We start from the raw sequence: 17,852 nt of genomic DNA on the forward strand, positions 1-17,852 counted from the left end.
CTGCATGTGTAAGAAATTTAAATGACCCAGCAGCAAAATGTAAGAATTGAATTACAATATTTTTATAACATTTGTTCATTCAAGTTGTTAAGGATACCATAAGATGATTATATTTTGGATTGTTGCAAAAAAACCCCAAAAACATCATACATATTTTTGCAATGGTAATATAGTTGTTACATAGAGTGATAGCAAATAAATAAAACATTATTACATTAATTTCCCTATAAAAAACGTGATGAAATATTTCTATACCACTTTGGAGGCAGGGACAGTCAACTTTCAGATATACACTCATCTTTTGGGATACTTGCTTTCTTATTTCAAACTGTAAAAGAAAGCCAGAATGGCCTGCATGGTTTACACTTTGCTAATAATGTAATTAATTCAGATATTATGCTCTGTGCCTTTCCACATGACTTGGAAAAGTTAACTCAAGTCTTTGAAAAAACGATGTGAATCAGCTCTGTAATTTCAAACAGCAAGGAAATGAGGTTTGAAGCAAAGTGGGCACTTATTGCCCCCACTTATCAACAGGGTCTCCACCACAATTCCAAAACACGGTCCATACCAGCTATCGCGAAGAAAATTAACTCTACCCCAGCCAAAAATTGCACAGCTCTTTATGCCGCTTCACACATCCACGGTTTGGCAGCACACAAAAAAACTCAAGGCGCGGACTGCCAATTAGTCACTAATTACAAGAATTATTTGAAGTGCACACGCAGACGATTCAAGACCACGTTAACTGCCGCACCGTTTCCCCTCGGCAAACAAAACAAACAGGATGGCTCAGCCTGCAGGAGCTGCCAACCCTGCCCTCACAGAACAGGAGAGCCCGTCTCTTGTGGGCGCCACGTCCCCGCCCGCCCGGCCGGGGCAGGCCCTGGCGCCCAGCGCGGCACCGCCCTCCCGGCGGCCACGTTGACAGGGCGGACGTGGGCCGTGTTCGCCGGGCCGTGTTGGGGTGCGGGTGCCCGGTGCGGGAACCCGGTGCCGCTGCCACAGTAAAAAATGTCTTCGCCTCCCAAAGAGAAAGCAGAGACGCGGGCCGGACACCCTCCTGCTGGTACGGCCGCCGGTTCCCGTCTCTCCGCTCTTTCTCTTGTCACGCCGGGGGACGGGACGGGGACGGGGGGGCCGGGGCGGCCGCGGGCTGGCGGGGCCGGGCGCCTGTTCCCCTCCAAGTCCCCTTCTGTGGGCGCCGGGACTGAGGAGGGCGAGGGCGGCTTCGGGTAGGTCCCGCCGCTGCCGGAGATACGAGCCTGGGGGTGTAAGCCCCGGTAGGTTCGAGCCCCCGGGGATGTGAGCCCCGGTGGGTTTCCTCGCTGTCCTCAGCTCGGGCGCGATGTAGCGCTCTGATCGCGGGAGATACGCTGGGATCCCCACCTGAGCACTGGGTCCCGCGGCGCTCCTTACCCTCCGGCAGCCTCTCCCGGTGACGGGGCGACGCACCCTGCCCTGCCTCTCCCCGAGGAGAGCTCTGGTTGTGGCCAAACTCTCATCGGGTGTGTGCAGCTAGGCATCTCCAGGCTCCGACCCGGCAAGCAGAAAGAGTTGTCTTCCCCGGTATCCCGCCCTCGAAAGGCGGCGGAGGCCTCCGGTATCCCGCCTGGGGCTGGTGGTGGTGGGAATGGGAGCAGAGCGGTCTCGGCCCCACGCAGCCCGCATTCCAGCAGAGTGTACACTGAGTCTGAACAGACACTGCAAACCAGGAATGCTCTGTGCATCCATTTTGCCTGTGGGCGTCCCGATGTGAGTGCCAGAGGAGCCCGCGCGCTCTTGGCTGCGATTCTGGAGCCTGGCAGGGTAGGAAACGGGTAAAGCTGCTTGAGGAGTGCCCAGCCAAGGAGCTCCATCGCCTTCCGTCCTGCTGCTGTGTGCGAGTGTGCGGTCAGGGTGGGAGCTGAGTCACCTCCAGTAGGACACTAATCTGCCAGGGTCCATAGATGGTAGCTCCTCTCTGTACACAGGTGGGGTTCAGTTCCTCGCAGTATCAAAGTTGTGCTCCTTCACCTACTGTTGGTTTTGCTTCTTACAGTTTCCTTAAAGAATGGAGCTTTGGTCCCTGCATCAGCAGTTCCACATATGTTGTTTAATGTTTCCCTGTGGAGTAGTTGGTGGGCTTTTTTTTTTGAGGTGTTTCAGTAAAAAGGTGGCTAGTTTTATATTCAGATCAATTTATGAGATTTAAAGCTAAATCTATAAACAGCTGTTGAACCGTAATCGAATTCTGTGTTCTTTATAATGAGGACCTGAAATTCCTCTAGATAGAAGTGAGAAATAATGGCTTTGCTTTGCATGGCAGATGCAGTTCAGCAGTGCATGTTAAGTTAGTCGCTTCCTTGGCTGAGCAGTCATTCCAGTCCTGCAGCCTCCCTTGTAAAAGCATTAGCTCTTACTTGGCTTCTTGCTGAGCTACTTCAGGGAGCAAACCAAAGCATCATTTTCCAGTGTTGATAGCTTTTGTTGCCCTAGCTCTTTGAGCTGGCTTGTCTTGAGGTATACATCATCTTCAGAGTGGAGGGATCATTAAGATCTTATATTGATTTAGCTCTGTCTTCAGCTACACTATTGGTGAAACGAATATGCTTTGTAATTGTATTTTCTGGTGTTCCATGTTTGAGAGATTTGCTTCAAACTTTGTCTTTTGAAACTGGTGAAAATTTTTAGAAGACCTGAAGCGAGCCTCTCTAGGCCACATGAGAAACTAGAAATGTATTGTGTAAAAGCTCAACTGGAGTACAGTACAGGTTTCCTTTGCTGTCAGAATATTTCAGTTTGAGTTTTTTTCTTTGTAAAACATGGGCCCACAAGTGAACTGAATAGCACCTTCAACTACATGCTTCAAATATGTTTGAGATCATTGGCATCCCTGTTTCGGTTTGTTTTCTATTTTTTTTTGTGAACATGCACACAAAATTTATCTTTAGAAGGAGGCTAACCACTGAGCCTATCTTTGAGGTCAGAAAAAACTAATTTATCATATCTTCAGGTTGCTTCAGGAAGAAGATTTTTCTAAGTTGTTTGGCCTTTGGTCTTTTAACGCCTGGAAAATCCACAAGAAGTGTTATGACTAGCAAGAGTATATATTTACTCTAGTGTCTGAAGATAGGTTTTAATCCTCTATCTCAAGCTTGTTTAGATCCCTGAATATTAGAATAATGCAATAGATCAGTCTGCAAACAAGTTTTAATAAAATGAAAATAAGATACTCTTTAAAAAAATTAATACAGATCGAATTTTATTCATAAATAACAAGGCAAATTTCTATTAAAGAAAAGGTGTGACTAGGGAATCTCTTTTGATAAATGGCTTAAATGCCCAGGTTTTGCTGCATACAGTTCTGTAAAGAGCACTACTTATAATTACAGATGTGTCTTACCCTACTAAGTGTGTTGGACATGTAAGTTATGAAGGATTTGGGTCATCAAATTAAAAGCAAAATTGAAAAATCTTTTGTTTTTCAAGTGCACTGTTGGTCCTTGCTTACTGACTGCACTGCATTCCTCTCTGCACTGGTCTTTCACATAGGAGGAAAAGAAAGGGCACTTGAAAAGACAGAGGGTAATGAAATGCAAAGAAACCTCAAGACCTCGGTGCAGGAAGTGACTTTGAACTCCTCTGAAATTTAAGAGGACCCTAACTTAATCTTTATTAAATATCTGCCTGTCAGTGAGATCAAGCGTGCCCATAATATGCTGAGTAGGTTTGTACAGTTCCTCTGAAGAGATCTGTGTAATTATGCTTTAGCTGTTCATCTAGTACATATTTGGAGGGATAAAGGAAGGTGATTGTCTTAATAGTGTATTTATGAAATTTTATGATAGGTTTGTGGAAATAGTTATGTGGCTTTTCATACATTAAAAAAAAATAGCTCTGAGCCAAGATTTCTGTGAAATGAAGGCATATAAGAACTGCTCTTCTTATTTTGTTGAACACAAATGTATGCTTCCTTAATCTTGTACAATGGCAAATTTTGTGTTTGCCTTTTCATACATCCTATCATTGTAATGGAATCTGTTGTTACACAGTACATAAGAAATAATTTTTTGTGTTAATATTGAATACATACTCGAGAAAAAGGAAAGCTGCTAAGACTCTTAGTTGTACTCTGGATTTGTAAAAGTTCCTGTCTGGTTGCCGTGACCAGCAGGTGTTTTGGGTTGAGCGGAAGGTTTCCCTGGGAAGGACTGCCTCAGGTCTGCACCCTGAGTGAGCTGGGGCCAGGGCGTCCCTGACCTGTGGTGGTTCTCTAGGCACATGGTACTTGCTCCAACTCATTGGGGTTTATTTCAGATAAACGAGGAGTCCAGCAGTGGGGGCAGGGAGGAAAAAGCAGCATGCTTCCTGACTCCAGATCAGCTTGAGTGGTTAATTGATTAACACAGTTGTTTTAATACATTTCCAGAAGGAGTATTCATACCCTTACGAGGAGCACAGGCTGGCGTTCACAGGACTGAGAAGGTAGTCCTGTCTGCCTTTTGAGGAGAGAAGACGTGACATGATAATTAAAATCCAAAACTTGTATTCAGTAGTGAAACATATAGACTTGTTGCTCTTCTGAGTGTGCTGGCAAATGATCCCTTCTTTGTTTCATGCTTTAGTAAAGACTTAGGGCCGCTTGGCTGTTACCACTCCAGGGAGTCATTCCCTGTCCTCTTCTGCCTTAGCACCTGAGCTCTGCACATGCTTTTCAGCACAGGAACTGCTTTCTTCCTAATCCCAACACAGGGTCGTTGACACCATCCACTTCTGCACACTGCTTTCTGACAGTGTTCTGGAAGGTGGTTTATCAGTTATTTAAGTCCTTTGTTTGCAGGATAAGGAAATCTGACCTATTTTAAGGATGACTTTTAAATGACAAAATCACCATGGTAAGCATCTGTCAAATTATGTAGTAAATGCTAAACAAGTAGGAAATAGATGATTCCTCCTAACTTCTGAGAAAATCTCACAAATGTTAAGTTGGTTTTTCATTACCTTCAGTGGATGTAATCATTACTTCTCTTGTCACACCCTGAGGAAGTGTAGCTTAGCTGATACCTTTTAAAAAGGAAGGTGAATTATGCTGCAAGGGTATTTATCATCTTAAGCTAAATCTGAAACTGGATTGGGTATGAGCATGCTATGTCATGGGCAGCAGATATGTACAGAATGATGTCTAATTATTTCACTTCTGGTCTCACAAATACACATGCAAATACAAATGCAGCTGTTTGCTGGTTCCTTCTGCATAGTAACCTTGGGTTGCTAAATATAATTCAATTATGCACCAAAGTACTTTAAGCTGTCTATACTATGCCTGCTTATATTAGTTAAAAAAAAATCTGACTAAAAATTCTAAGTTGATGCATTAGTCACTATTATGCCTTTTTAGTTGTCTGGCTGTTTGCTTTTTAATCCCTGCTTTTTGATTATGCATACAGGCAAATCTGATTGTGTTAGCTGTGTATTTTTTCCAGTGACAGATAAAGAGGAGTGGCTGGTGGCCTGATGATACACAGTGTGAAAGGAGAGACATTTTAGACCTAAATTAGCACTTAATCTTCAGGTATTGTTTTATCTAGTTTTCTATTAGATGTTGAAGGACATGGAAGTGTGGGTATTGTTCAGAACTGCTGTAACCCTGGCAGATGTTGCTGTGGAGACAGCATCTTCCACGAAAAGTAACTTGCAATAAATATGTAAAAGGCCCTGATTGTGCAATGATGTTAAATTTAGAAATTAATTAAAACAATTTAATAATGTATAAATAAATGTAAATAAAGCATAGCAGTACTTTGATTAACTGAGATGTTAAATCAAGACTGCATGTGACAGAACTCAGTGTTTGCTTTTGCAAACACACTTAAATTTCTAAGGAGCTTGAATCAAGAAAAATTAATTGGAATTTTAATTTTTGCTTCACTTTAGGCAACAAAAAAAGGTAGTTTTTTAAACTGTCTTTCTTTCCTTTTCCCATGTGAAGTATTTCTCACCAGTTAAAGTTTTATGCTGGAGAGAGAACACAAAATGTTTAGTGATTTGGATTTGTTCGTTTTTTTTTTATCGCATAGAGGATACAGTTTTAATAGGTTTTAAAAGATATTTCTTTGAATTTGTCTATTGATTGCTTGTCTTTAGTTAATGACCTTTATTGAATTAGAAGTTGATCATTCAGATATCACTCAGAACTTAAAATCTTTTTTTAAAAGACAGAGCCAAAGAGCTTTCACTTTCTCCTGGAGCAGGTCGCTTTCTTTTTCCTGCTTTCCTTTACCCAGGCTGTAAGATTCATGGACTGCAGTGGTCTTTCTCTTACTGTCATGGTTAAGAACTGGGAATTAAATCTAAGTCTAGGTTTCTGGGAATAGCACTGAACAGCTGCGAGGTGCCCTGCTCCCTGTGTGGCAGGACACAGGAGAGCTGTCAGAAGGACAGCCTCCCTGTTCCTGCCAGCTTCAGCTTCTCCCAAGTGCTGCTCTGGCATCCTACTTGCTCTGGCTGTGACACCACTGCTGAGGCTCACCACAGACACTGTGTCAAGCCACTGTGAAACACAAACCAGCGTCTCTGAGTTGTTTTATTGACTTCTGGCCACTGTAGTGGTTTTCTGATGTTGCTGATGGCAGTGTAACCCATCCAACTAAGCTAACGAGATGCATCGTCTTATCCTGTGCTGTCCTGTAAACATGTGCAGCAATTGTTGAAGAAAAAGGAAAGTACACTATTGAACCAGAAAGTAGATCAAAAAGCATTGTGTCTGTTGCCCTGCTTAGTAGCTGCTGTGCTAAGCCTGGCTTGGTTCCTGTTTTAGATTGCACTTCAGAGTTCTGAAGTGATGCACATAAGTGGATTTGCTTTCACTTCTTGTTTTGTGTTTCAAAGGGCTGCTTTCATGTTTTCATCATTTCTAAAATTTAAATGATACAAGGGTTTAAAATTTTGTAAATGCTCATATGTTTTTCAAAACAAAAACTTTGTTCTAAATGCAAGTTAACAGTCCTCCTAAATTTTTCTTTTTATTACACTATTTGTGAAGTACTTCTTTGTATAAATACTATTATTATAGATGCAGTTTTTCACATGAAATGACAAGTTAGTTTCTTTGGTTTGTGGCCTTTTGTGTAGTATTATGCAAGTCATTGCCTCAGTTTCTTCCGACTGCTGCAAGATATAAGGTGGAGGGGAAATTAAAACAGAATTGAGGGGGAAATGATGCCTTAAGTTTGAGCTTTCATATTTTTTAGGTTCTGTACTGCCTTAGTGTGTGACTTTGAACTTCATATGAAGTGTTATTAAGTTCTCTTCACAGGGTAGTTAGACAAAACAATCCTTTCCCAGCTTGAAACTAAGGACAACCGTTACAGCTTCAGGCCCAAAAAGTATAAGCAACAGCAAATTGAGGAGAGTAAACTGGGAGGATGGGACTTCATAACCTGAAGCTGTAATTGGACAATTAACTTCAATATGCAAATGGACTAAAACTTACAGTAGTGTGGACACTTGTGACTGGTTGTCCATCTTGGGTTCATCTTGGGTGTAGCCATGGCTGGGCTCTTGTGCTGCCCAAGGTGTATCCTTTAAAGTATTTTAATAGATACCTATTTTATTCCTTTAACTCTGTCTAATGTCTGTTCCAGATCAGACTTTCAAAGCATCACTAAACTGGAACCACTATAATTGGAAGCAGTTGGTAAAATCAGCTGCAGCTTCCTAGATAAGCAAAGATGGCATCATGTGAAAGAGAATGGCAGATGTGGTTCTTAAGTAACTTTTCTTTGGTCTTGCCACTTTTTAACACTTTGGGCCTCTTTTTCAAACTATGGTTACTATTAAGTAATAGGAGGGAAGTAGGTTGGGTCATCTTTAAAACATTCTTCACTTAATGCTGATTTGACTGAGGTTTGTTGTTATCTATTTAATTTCCATTCCAGTGAAAGCTGGTGGGATGCGGATTGTGCAGAAACACCCACACAACTCAGACGCCAAAGAGGAAAAAGATAAGGATGGCCAAGACAGGGAAACCAGCAGGTGAGCACTTTGATTGCATGTGCTACAGTGAATTTCCATGGCCTTGAACCTTATTACCAGTTTGTTTTCCTTGTGACTAGCAGACCAAAGGTGCAGTTGTTTTTGTGTCATAAAGCACTAGCAAGTTAGGTGCTCCTTCAAGAGAATTGGGGAATTTGGTAATTTTCATATTGCTGAGCCTTCTTGAAAAGATCCTTCCATGTAAGAGAAGGCTGGAGAAAAAAGTGCAATAGAAGTAAAACCTCCATTTTCCTAAAATGTCACAATTCAGACTGTGAAGAAGCATAGAAGCTAGGCATATTTAGATACAAGTATTAGGCTGGCAGTCTATATATGAGGTGGTCTTTCTGTGTTTCTTTTTATCCTTTGGCCTCTAATCCTGTGTCTGTGAGGTATTTGATAATATGGTGCTTTTGAAAAGACAAGTAAAAATACATGGTACTAATATTATCTGATTTTATTTTTAGATGGAAATCTATCAGTTTTGATTGTGGAGGGTACTAAGACTGCAGTTACTTAGCAGTTTTAACTAGATTTAGCAGATTACTGGTGTTTAGAAATGAAAGCAGGAGGTTTGGTGGACTATCACTGTTCTTCTGTTCTTACAAAAGCCGCCTGGTTTTGTGATGCTTTCCTCAGCTAGCTGTTTTTCTTCCCAGCCAAGACTATATTTACCCGAAATGTTTATCTACTAACTTAGGGCATGGGTTTGTCCTTGCTATTTGGTCAAGTTAAAAAAACAAACCAGAGAACCATTCCTGTGTTTTGGTAAGTAGACTGACTTAGATTGTATTTATTTTACACATAAAATAATGATAATAAATAAGCAATGTGAAAATGTCTAGAAATAAACCCAAATGTGTTTATTTACTTGAATAGGAAGCACCTTTTTGAGAAGGGAAAAATAATTTTTAATTAATAAATTCAAATACCAGGCAGGAGAATTAAAATTTATGTTCTTTCTTCTTCAACCAAGTTGGTCATCTTGTAATTCTGCACATAAGTTGAAAGAGTCTGTATTACAGCCAGGTTTTGTCTAAAGTAAGAAATTTTATCTTGGGGTCAATTTAAACTTTGTTTTGGGGTACATCGTTTTACTTGAGGTATGTTGACCTTGGCTGGACAGCCAGTGTCCACCAAGCTGCTCTCTTACTCCCTTACACAGCTGGATGAGGAGGGAGAAAGTAGGATGAGAAAAAACGTGTCAAGATAAGGACCATTTAATAAAGCAAGAGCAAAGGCCATGTAGGGAAGCAAAAGAAAATAAAATATGTATCCACTGTCTCCCATCAGCAGATGATGTCCATCACTTCCTGGGAAATAGGGCTTCAGTACGTGTTAGTGATTACTCTGGAAGACAAATGTCTTAGTAATGAATTCTTTCTGCCTCCCTTTCTCCTAGCTTTTATTGCTGAGCAGATGGTATGGAATATTCCCTTGGTCAGTTGGGGTCAGCTCTCCTGGCTGTGTCCCCTCCCAAGATCATGTCTACCCACTGCTTGCAGGTGAGAGGATAATGGTGGAGAAGCAGCTTAGGTTCTGTGAAAGTGCTGCTCAGCAGTAGCCAAAACTGATGTGCGATAAGTTACATGGTGTTTCTAGCTACCAGTGCAAAGCACAGCACTGTGAGGGCTGCTGGGGGGAGAATTTACCACCTCAGCCAGACCCAGCACAGTGTTATATACTTGCTTATCTTTCTTCGGCATGCCAGCCTCATGGCAAGGAGCCTCATTAGGATCCAAATGACAAGACTTCTTGTGTCCATTCACAGATATAAGCCTCTGTTACAGCACAGCACCTGCTTTATTCCCTTTTTCAAATGAGATTAAGTTTTCCCTGTTTCACTCAAATAGTGCAGGGAAAATTTAAAATTTAACCTTGATTTTTGTGGCTATGTCTGCTGTAGCAGGTGCTGTGACACAGCAGAAGCACATCTGTAGGGGCAAACAGCAGGTGCTGAGGTTTTCATGTTCACACTGTGTGTGTTTTGGAGATTAATTAGTTTGGTCATCTGGACTGAAGGACCAATCCTAGCTGGCATGTGTTAGGCGTCTCCTTGAACTGTGTGTTTCAGTTTAGCATCACCTGCTGGGAGTATAGGTGAGGTTCCTGAGACCAATCCCCAGTATGAAACAAAGCCTAGGCAACTAGGCTGGAATGATTGGGAAAGATGTGCACTCTTGATCTGTAGGTGCTAACAAAAGCAAACTGTATTTTAATACTATGAACAAAGTTAATGTTTTTAAGACAAAGGGGAAAGTTTAAAGACTTCTAGAGCTATCTTGTTAACTAGTGAATAGTTAGCTGTTGCACCTCAAAATCCATTCCTTCATTCACCTGGTCATATGATTGTCAAAATATGCATTTTGAGTGTGTCCTTTGCTTTGGTTTTCATGTACAGGATACGTAATTGGTTTGTGTTAGGCACTTGTACATACAGTCATTCTGAATCTGTGTATTAATACTGAAAGCCTTGAGCTGAACTATTTTATTTCTTTGATCTAATCCTCTTGAGAAAGAAAGCAGCAGGAGGACATAAGGAACATAGGTGGGAATTAATATGAATTATAATACAAGTTAATTTACAAGTCAAGAGAAGTTGTTTTCCTGGTAGAACTGTGTGTATGTAAGGGAAAGGATTTAATGTGTCTGTTGTAGGCTCCTTTGGGAATACTTGCACAGCTCTGGTGGCAGGATGAGCTATAGGTGTGAACAAGAATGTATTTAGCTATAGACAGAATAAGCTGGTCAAAATTAAACTAGATTTGCAGCACATCACCTGCTTTTGTGCTGAAAGGTGATTTGTGTCTGCTCCAGGTGATTCATGGTGCTGAGAACCCTTGTATTTCTGATGTGTGTGTGTGGTTTATCAGGATGGATTTATAGGGATGGATTTGTCAGGAGGGGTGAAGTGAGCATTGCTGCTTTCTCCAGCACCAATATATATCTGTACTTTTGGAGCTTAGTTAGCTGCTATTTTATGTCTCTTTGTTAAGCAGATGTGGAAACATCTGTGTTTTTAACTTTCTACTTGTCATGGTTTTAGCCTTTGCCATTTTAAGGTGGTATTGTTGATATGATGCAATCTCTACTCCCCATTGCATTTAATGTCAAGTAAACTTCAGGAAATCTCTGTCAGCTGATATGGGCAGCTGACAATGGTATGAGAAAATAATAAAACAGAGAAGAGTAATTTGTATGTGAAGAAGGAGGCTAAGATGAGTCATTATTTTAATCTCAAACTTAGTTGAAGACAGATTAGTGGAACTGGCAGTAAATGGAAGCAGAAGAATTCAATCTTCTCTAGAATTGTCTGGGAACTCTGAGAGCACATGGCCTCCCCATGATGGCACAAATCTGAGCAGTTGCTCAGCAAGAAAGCTTTCCGCTTCATTTCATAGAACTATTTGTGGCTTTGGAGACAGCTGGCATTGTTTTTGCAGCTTTCAGGAAAAAGACTTGGATCAGTGTTTCTAGTCTTAATGTAAATGAAGCTGACACAGGTAAATACCCCTGAGGTAGCTAACTGTGCTGTGATGTGACTTTAACATTCACCAAGTAGGTCCTTGATGTTTCTTTTTCTCAGTTGTTTAGCAACTTGCAATCCAGTTACTATAATTTACTCTGCAAAGTATTTTACTCAATTCTGTTTCCTAAAATAAAATTGTTGTGACAACCTCCCATTTAATGAAATTGTAGGGAGACTTGTCAGAGTGGTGATTCGTGATCCCTTAAAGCAATATGCGATAAGACCGTTTTACACATGTTTAAACTTTTCCTGCAGGGCAGGTCTCAGCCTTGAGTTGTAGCAGAAATAACTTTATGTGTCTGGTATAGATATAGTTTTACTTAAAACAGGAATGTCTGGATATGATTATATGGTAGAGAATGCTCAATGAAAGAAGGGAGGAGTTGCACAGTTTGGTTTAGGTGAACTAAAGACATATGTGGCATCCAAAGCCAGTGGCACCCCCATGGTCAGGGTGTCAGTGTTAAACTGTACTCTGAGGTAGGATCCTCAGCCCACAATCTCTTCAAAATCTGTGATTTTGATCAGCCTGTTTAGAGATAGAATGCCAGCTGTCTGAACTTCTATACTGGTGAATTACTGATTTTTCTTAGTTTTTTGTAATTTCTTAACACTTGTATTGGTTTGGTTTTTTGGGTATGGTTGCAGTTTTCACTGATTGACAGTCATTCTGATTGCTGCTGGTAGGCTTTTTTTGTGATGCTAGAAGAGGGTGAAACATATAAATAGAAGTATGGTTATGAATCAAAACCATCATTTTCCAGGACAGTATGTTGTCATAGAAATTATTTGGAATAAATAGGCTACTCACGGTCCTGGGCTTTATTAAAAGCCCCTTAATGCCTGTTTAACTGAGATTCGCAGTATCACGTGCATTCCTGTGCCAGCTGACTCTAGGCATAATAAATACTTCTGAAAGACATAATTTGAATTGAGAGATGCTTGTTCGGTTTTAAACAAGACATTAATTAATTGTCACTCTGGGATCTCAAGAAAAATAAACTATTATTATCTGTCAGGATCTGGATTTAAAAAAATACTTAAAGCAGGTATCTGGCTTGTTTTTAACAAAAAGGGTAAACTGCAAAGCCTTTTATGTCTTAAAGACTCTTGTCCTCTCTTTGTTATATTTTTGAAACAAAGTGGGTAATTACCATGAATTAATTACTCACAATAAATGCACTAATGTAGTTTCTTTCTATATATGTAAATTGTATGTGTATTATATCTTAAGCCTGCCTGGAGATTGTGAATCCAGCATTATGCCTGACTTTTACAATGTGGATGTTTGCCTTAGTGATATCCATTGTGTGAAAGGAAAAAAACCAAGAGAGTAATTTAGAATGTTGACTCAAAAGCAAAATTATACTAATGAAGCATATGGGTGTTTGTATGTCAAAGACTACTCTCAATAATTAGTTACATGGTGAGAGAGGAGTTGTCAAAGTCCTCTGTTATCATTCAGTGTTACTTGTTAAGTCTGAATATTCAAGTTGAGACAAACCTGGTTTTTTTTTTCTTGGAAGTGCAGTGGAAGTCTCAAAAACTTGGCTGCGAGCATATATTTTCATTCAAGAGTAAATTTGTTTTTCCTTTCCCTCACTTTGCTCTGCTGCAACTGACAAGAAGTCACGGGCATTATTTCCATCTTTTTATTTGCCACTGAAGATTCTCCTGTCATTAATTTTTTTTTTTTAGTTTTTGCCTTGTCATAACCCATGTTGATCAAACTTCTGACAGAATTAAAAAAATATGAATTGGTTATATAATTAAGCCATTAGAGAAGTTTTGTATGTCTGTTTACATCCTGAATATGGAAGTGTTTGGAACCATTTCCATTTGTATTTTGTTGCTCTGGTTGTTTCAACTGGGGTAGTGTAACATGCTGGGCCCAGATGGTCTGGCCAGGTGTTACCTTGGGATCCTTGGCTAGAAGCCCTGTGAAGGGTGACAAATGAAATGAGGGATGGGCACAATTCGGTGGCCCAAAAAATAGTACTTTAACATCCAAAACAACAAACACATAAGCTGGACAACAATATGGGGTTCACTAAAAAGGCTGGGATCCAGGGTGGAACAGTAACTTATATGAAGTAGGTTAGAGGCAGAGTTTGAGGGAAAGTGACCAATAACAAGTAGGGATTAGGGATATGTAAAATAATGCAGCAAAATTTAACCAATAGTAACAGAGAAACTGTTTACATGAAACAAAAAAAACCAAAAGCAACGTTTACATGAAACCTTTTCAGGGGACATTGTGGGTGAGCTTTTGCTCACCCCAACCAAAGGAGAGCCTTCTTCTCAGGGCCTGGGGCAAAGTCGCTTCCCAGCCCTTTGCCCTGACAGACTCCAACAGGGTAGAAAGTGTAGAGTCAAAGTTCTGACCCTTTAGCTTGGGAGTAACCTCTTTTCAGGATAGCTAAGACCTGGGAAATGATATGCAGTGTTCAGCTCGCTTGCATGCATGTCCTTTAGGAGGTAGTTTCCATCATGTATGAAGATGTTCCAGTCCAGGTTGTTTGTTGTAGAGTCAACAGGTGTTTGATAGAGGGAAATTTTGAGAGTTCTGTGTGTAAACAAACAAACAAACCTGCAAAACTTTGCAGCTTGTTAAACATGGAAACCAAACCCATAAAAATGTGAACAGGTAGCATTGAACTTCCATAAGTACTTGGAGTGAATAATCCATTAGTGTTCCTCCCATGTAGTTCACTGACATAAAGCTGAAAAGGGCCTCGTTACCTATGCTCATGCACCTGTACTGGAATTGTAAGCAGGCATTGACTCAGTGTGATGAATATTTGAGGTTAAAAGAAAGAGACAGGTCAGGACAGATGGAATGCTGCACCTTCTGCTTAAGTTTCTGGTGAGGAGATGTGCAACATTGTTGGATAGAGGACTGACTGAGTCCCCTTTCACTTCAAAGGTCCCTTGGGCTATTGTGTCAGTGGAAGCAGCCCTGAAGGAGTGAACTGGTACTCTGTAAAAGCATCTGTCTTCTATATATCCTCTTCTTGGACAGAATTCAAAGTTCTTCCACCGTATTTCTATCTACCTCTGTTTTCCCCTCTTTCTGTGGCCTGATTCTTTTATCTCTGTGATTACCTCTGTGAACTGATAAGATTGCACAAAAGAGGTTATGTTCATAGATTGTATTGTCATTTTACACTTGACCATGTAAAAAATGAAATTTGATTAAATGTATGGATATAGTGGATATGACTCAGAGGTTTTTATTCCTGTCTTTGGCCTTTGAACTCGTGTTACTCAGGTATGGAGTTTTGGAGGCAACTGGCCTTAAAAATGAAATTTCTGGGGGAAATGCAATGGAAAAGCAACCTGGCTGTGAATACTGTGCTTGTGGTTTCTGGGAAAGACGCAAATTGCAGCAAACATTGGGTCACCCCATGGTCATTTTAAAGTTTTGTGTGACTAACTTTTTCCTTACTTGGCTAAATATTCCAAAGGTTAAAAGAAAGTTCTGCTGGAAAAAGGCTGTCAAAAATTGCAACTATAATTTTTTAATATTATTAAGCATAGTACTGAACCTTAGGGAAATAGCTTCCTACCTTCTCCAAAATATTTTTATTTCCCAAAAAGATTCTATGCTTAGTGCTTGGGCTTTTTTTAATACCTTCCCTCTTCTTATCTTTATTATTTTGGACTTAAATTTCCTTCACAATTAAGGGAATAGCTTCTTAATAATGTTACACACTTCTTTACATAAGTGGCATTGCCTTAAATGCATTTTCCTACTTCATTACTCATCTTTGTGTCTCAATCTTTTGCCTAGGGTTTTTATGATTAGCAGATGTTCAAGTCTGCTTAAGTTTATATATACATAATTCGATTAATTACAAAACCTGAAAACAATATTAGCTGTGTTCATGTGATTTTTCAGGACAACACCTTCTGCAGATGACCAGTTACTTTGAGAAGTAGAAAGGTAATTGCTATGACCTCTCTTGAGCTCTATCAAACGCCTATGCAGTAACAGACTTAACTCTGTAAATATGTACACAGTATAGAATATGTAATACTGATTTTTAAATGCAGAGCTACTGTAAATTAAGAAAATAAGCTATGAATATCTCCATTTAAGAACTGAAGGTACCTGTGAATGTAGGGAGTGGAGAAAAAGGTAGGCAAGATTATGAATGAAGCATTCTCATACAGGAAGAGGAAAGCCTTCAAAAAACTGCTTTATGCTTCCAATATTTCTTGATGATAGAGACAGCAAGTTGATAAATCTGTCAGTGTAAGTGCTAGTTCTGACATTATATGGATAGCTCTTTTCATATTCCTGAAGTACTATGTACAGGTGTGAAAGAACTAAAAGAGATCTGATATTTCTCCCTCTCAAAGTGAATAGAAGCTAATACCATCCAGCTCAGCGAGAGCTGGGTTCAGTCCCGAAAAAACATATGCTGTCTTGTGAAATTAGCTGGAAAGCTGAGTTGAATTGTCAGCCAAGCCGGTGTAAGAAAAAATATTTTAAAAGAATCAAAGTCTTCAATTTGTATTCCATGTGATGAGGAAGGTGAGAACAGCTTAGTCATATATGAGAGGAAAATGGATGGGAAGTAGTGTCTTTACAGTGGCACGGCTCTAGTTAGCACAGCATTCCATGTCAGTACAGAAAAGTCAATGATCTGAACTAATAGTTTGTGTGGTATTTTTCTTGGTTCTTTTCTCTTGATATCTTTCTAAAGTATTGGAAAGCATAGGATGAGGGTGACAATGCCAGTCTGAAGGCACAAGCACTGTAAAGCCCAAAAATTTTCAAACCCAGAGGTGCAGTCAGCTCCATTTCACTATGCTAACTAAGCCCAAATCTTTATTAAGTGTTCAACAACACTGAGAGTATTTCTGAAGCTAAAGGTATACATTTCTCGTGGAAAAAGCTTGCAGAGGACCAGATGCTACTTATTTATTTAATGTCAAAACCCTATGTTTGAAGTGAAGTCACCAAGAGCTGAAAATGAGTAGGAGGTGTGTGCGATTGACACTGTGTGCCAAGGAGGGGGATCTTTTTCCAGTAGCACCTTCCTCTCCTTTAAGTTTCTTATGCCTCAGTTGCATCAGGCACCAAACTTTGAAGTAGTTTAATATTAAAAGAAACTTTCAATTATCATTTCCTAACAGTCACTGGGCCAAACAGGAGGGAATTTATTTTACTCCCAGCTGCTCCCAGAGCACTGGTACTAGAAGCAAGAGATACATGGGAGATAGATAAGAACAACACTGAAAACATTTGTTACATTGTCGTCATTAGAGCTTTATTTAATCTGCTGTGGCAGCTCATAGGCCTGTTCACTGCAGTACTTTGCTTGTTGGGGGAGTACTCAACTGCAGTCGGCTTGCTGCCTTCTAATATTAGTGTAACATTTCAATGACCACATCTTGGTCACGGACACCATGTTAAATAGCGGGCAATTAGTAAAAAATACTTTAGTAACATTCACACAAATATTAGTTCTAGTGAATTTCAGCTTCTCTGGGTCTCATATAATGCCATGTATGCATCGGTCATATATAATGCCTGGGGCTGGTACTCTGTTAAAAGGTCACCTGGCTTTGTTGCTGCTGGGTACAACCAAAGTGGTTAGTTCTTTTCCCTGGTAATCTTGATTTTTTTTGTTGGTTTTTTTTATTGTGTTTTTGTTGGTTTTTTTTTTGGTTTTTTTTTTTTTTTTGTTGTTGTTGTTGTTGTTGTTGTTGGTTTTTGGTTTTTCTCCCAGCCTGTTAGAGCTGTAGTTAAATACTAGGGTAGCTCTCAGTTATGGCTGGCTTCATCTAGCACCTCACACTGCAGTACTGAATCAAACAGTCCTTGAGATCCAGGTACTTTCGAATGCTGAGTGTTTGCCCATTGCTTTCCAAACCCTATTCTAAAGCCTTCTTTTTTATTTTAAATAAATAAATCAATGGAGAGCTCTGGGTGTTACAGTGTAAGAGCTAGGCTGGATTTTTTGCTAGAACAGTTTAACTTGAAGTATCTCTTTTGAGAGTATTTGGAACTACCAAAAATGTGCAAAATAATTCAGTAAGCAAAATCTCATTACTCACTGTGTGTATCCTTGTACACTTTGAATGTTGCTAATAAGCTTGACTGCATTCCAGTGCTGGTGGTCAATCTCCTGAGACTGCAACCTCATATGAGTGTTTAGAACATGCAGTGGTAAACTGTGTTTACTGTTCAGTGGTTCTTAGGGTGATCAAGGGTGCTTTGCATAATGCTACTTGCAAAAGCTGCTATTGGTAGATTTTTATTTTTGTTGAAATCTTTTATTATTCAATGCAGCTT

At 40.1% G+C, this 17,852-nt stretch overlaps 1 protein-coding gene across 2 annotated transcripts in view; it reads left to right on the forward strand.

Annotated features, from left to right (window-relative positions):
• The first annotated feature begins 276 nt into the window (after positions 1-276).
• Positions 277-17,852, forward strand: part of DAP (death associated protein) — a 109,499-nt gene continuing 91,923 nt past the window's right edge. The window contains exons 1-2 of one of the 2 annotated variants that reach the window (XM_058831697.1): positions 277-1,069; positions 7,920-8,016. In XM_058831697.1, coding sequence (XP_058687680.1) covers positions 1,015-1,069; positions 7,920-8,016 — 152 coding nt within the window. In that variant the 5' untranslated portion in view covers positions 277-1,014. The remainder of the gene's footprint in view (positions 1,070-7,919; positions 8,017-17,852) is intronic. The other variant, XM_058831696.1, reaches the window with a different exon arrangement.

The sequence above is a fragment of the Poecile atricapillus genome, chromosome 2, assembly GCF_030490865.1.
Source record: "Poecile atricapillus isolate bPoeAtr1 chromosome 2, bPoeAtr1.hap1, whole genome shotgun sequence".
NCBI lineage: Eukaryota > Metazoa > Chordata > Aves > Passeriformes > Paridae > Poecile > Poecile atricapillus.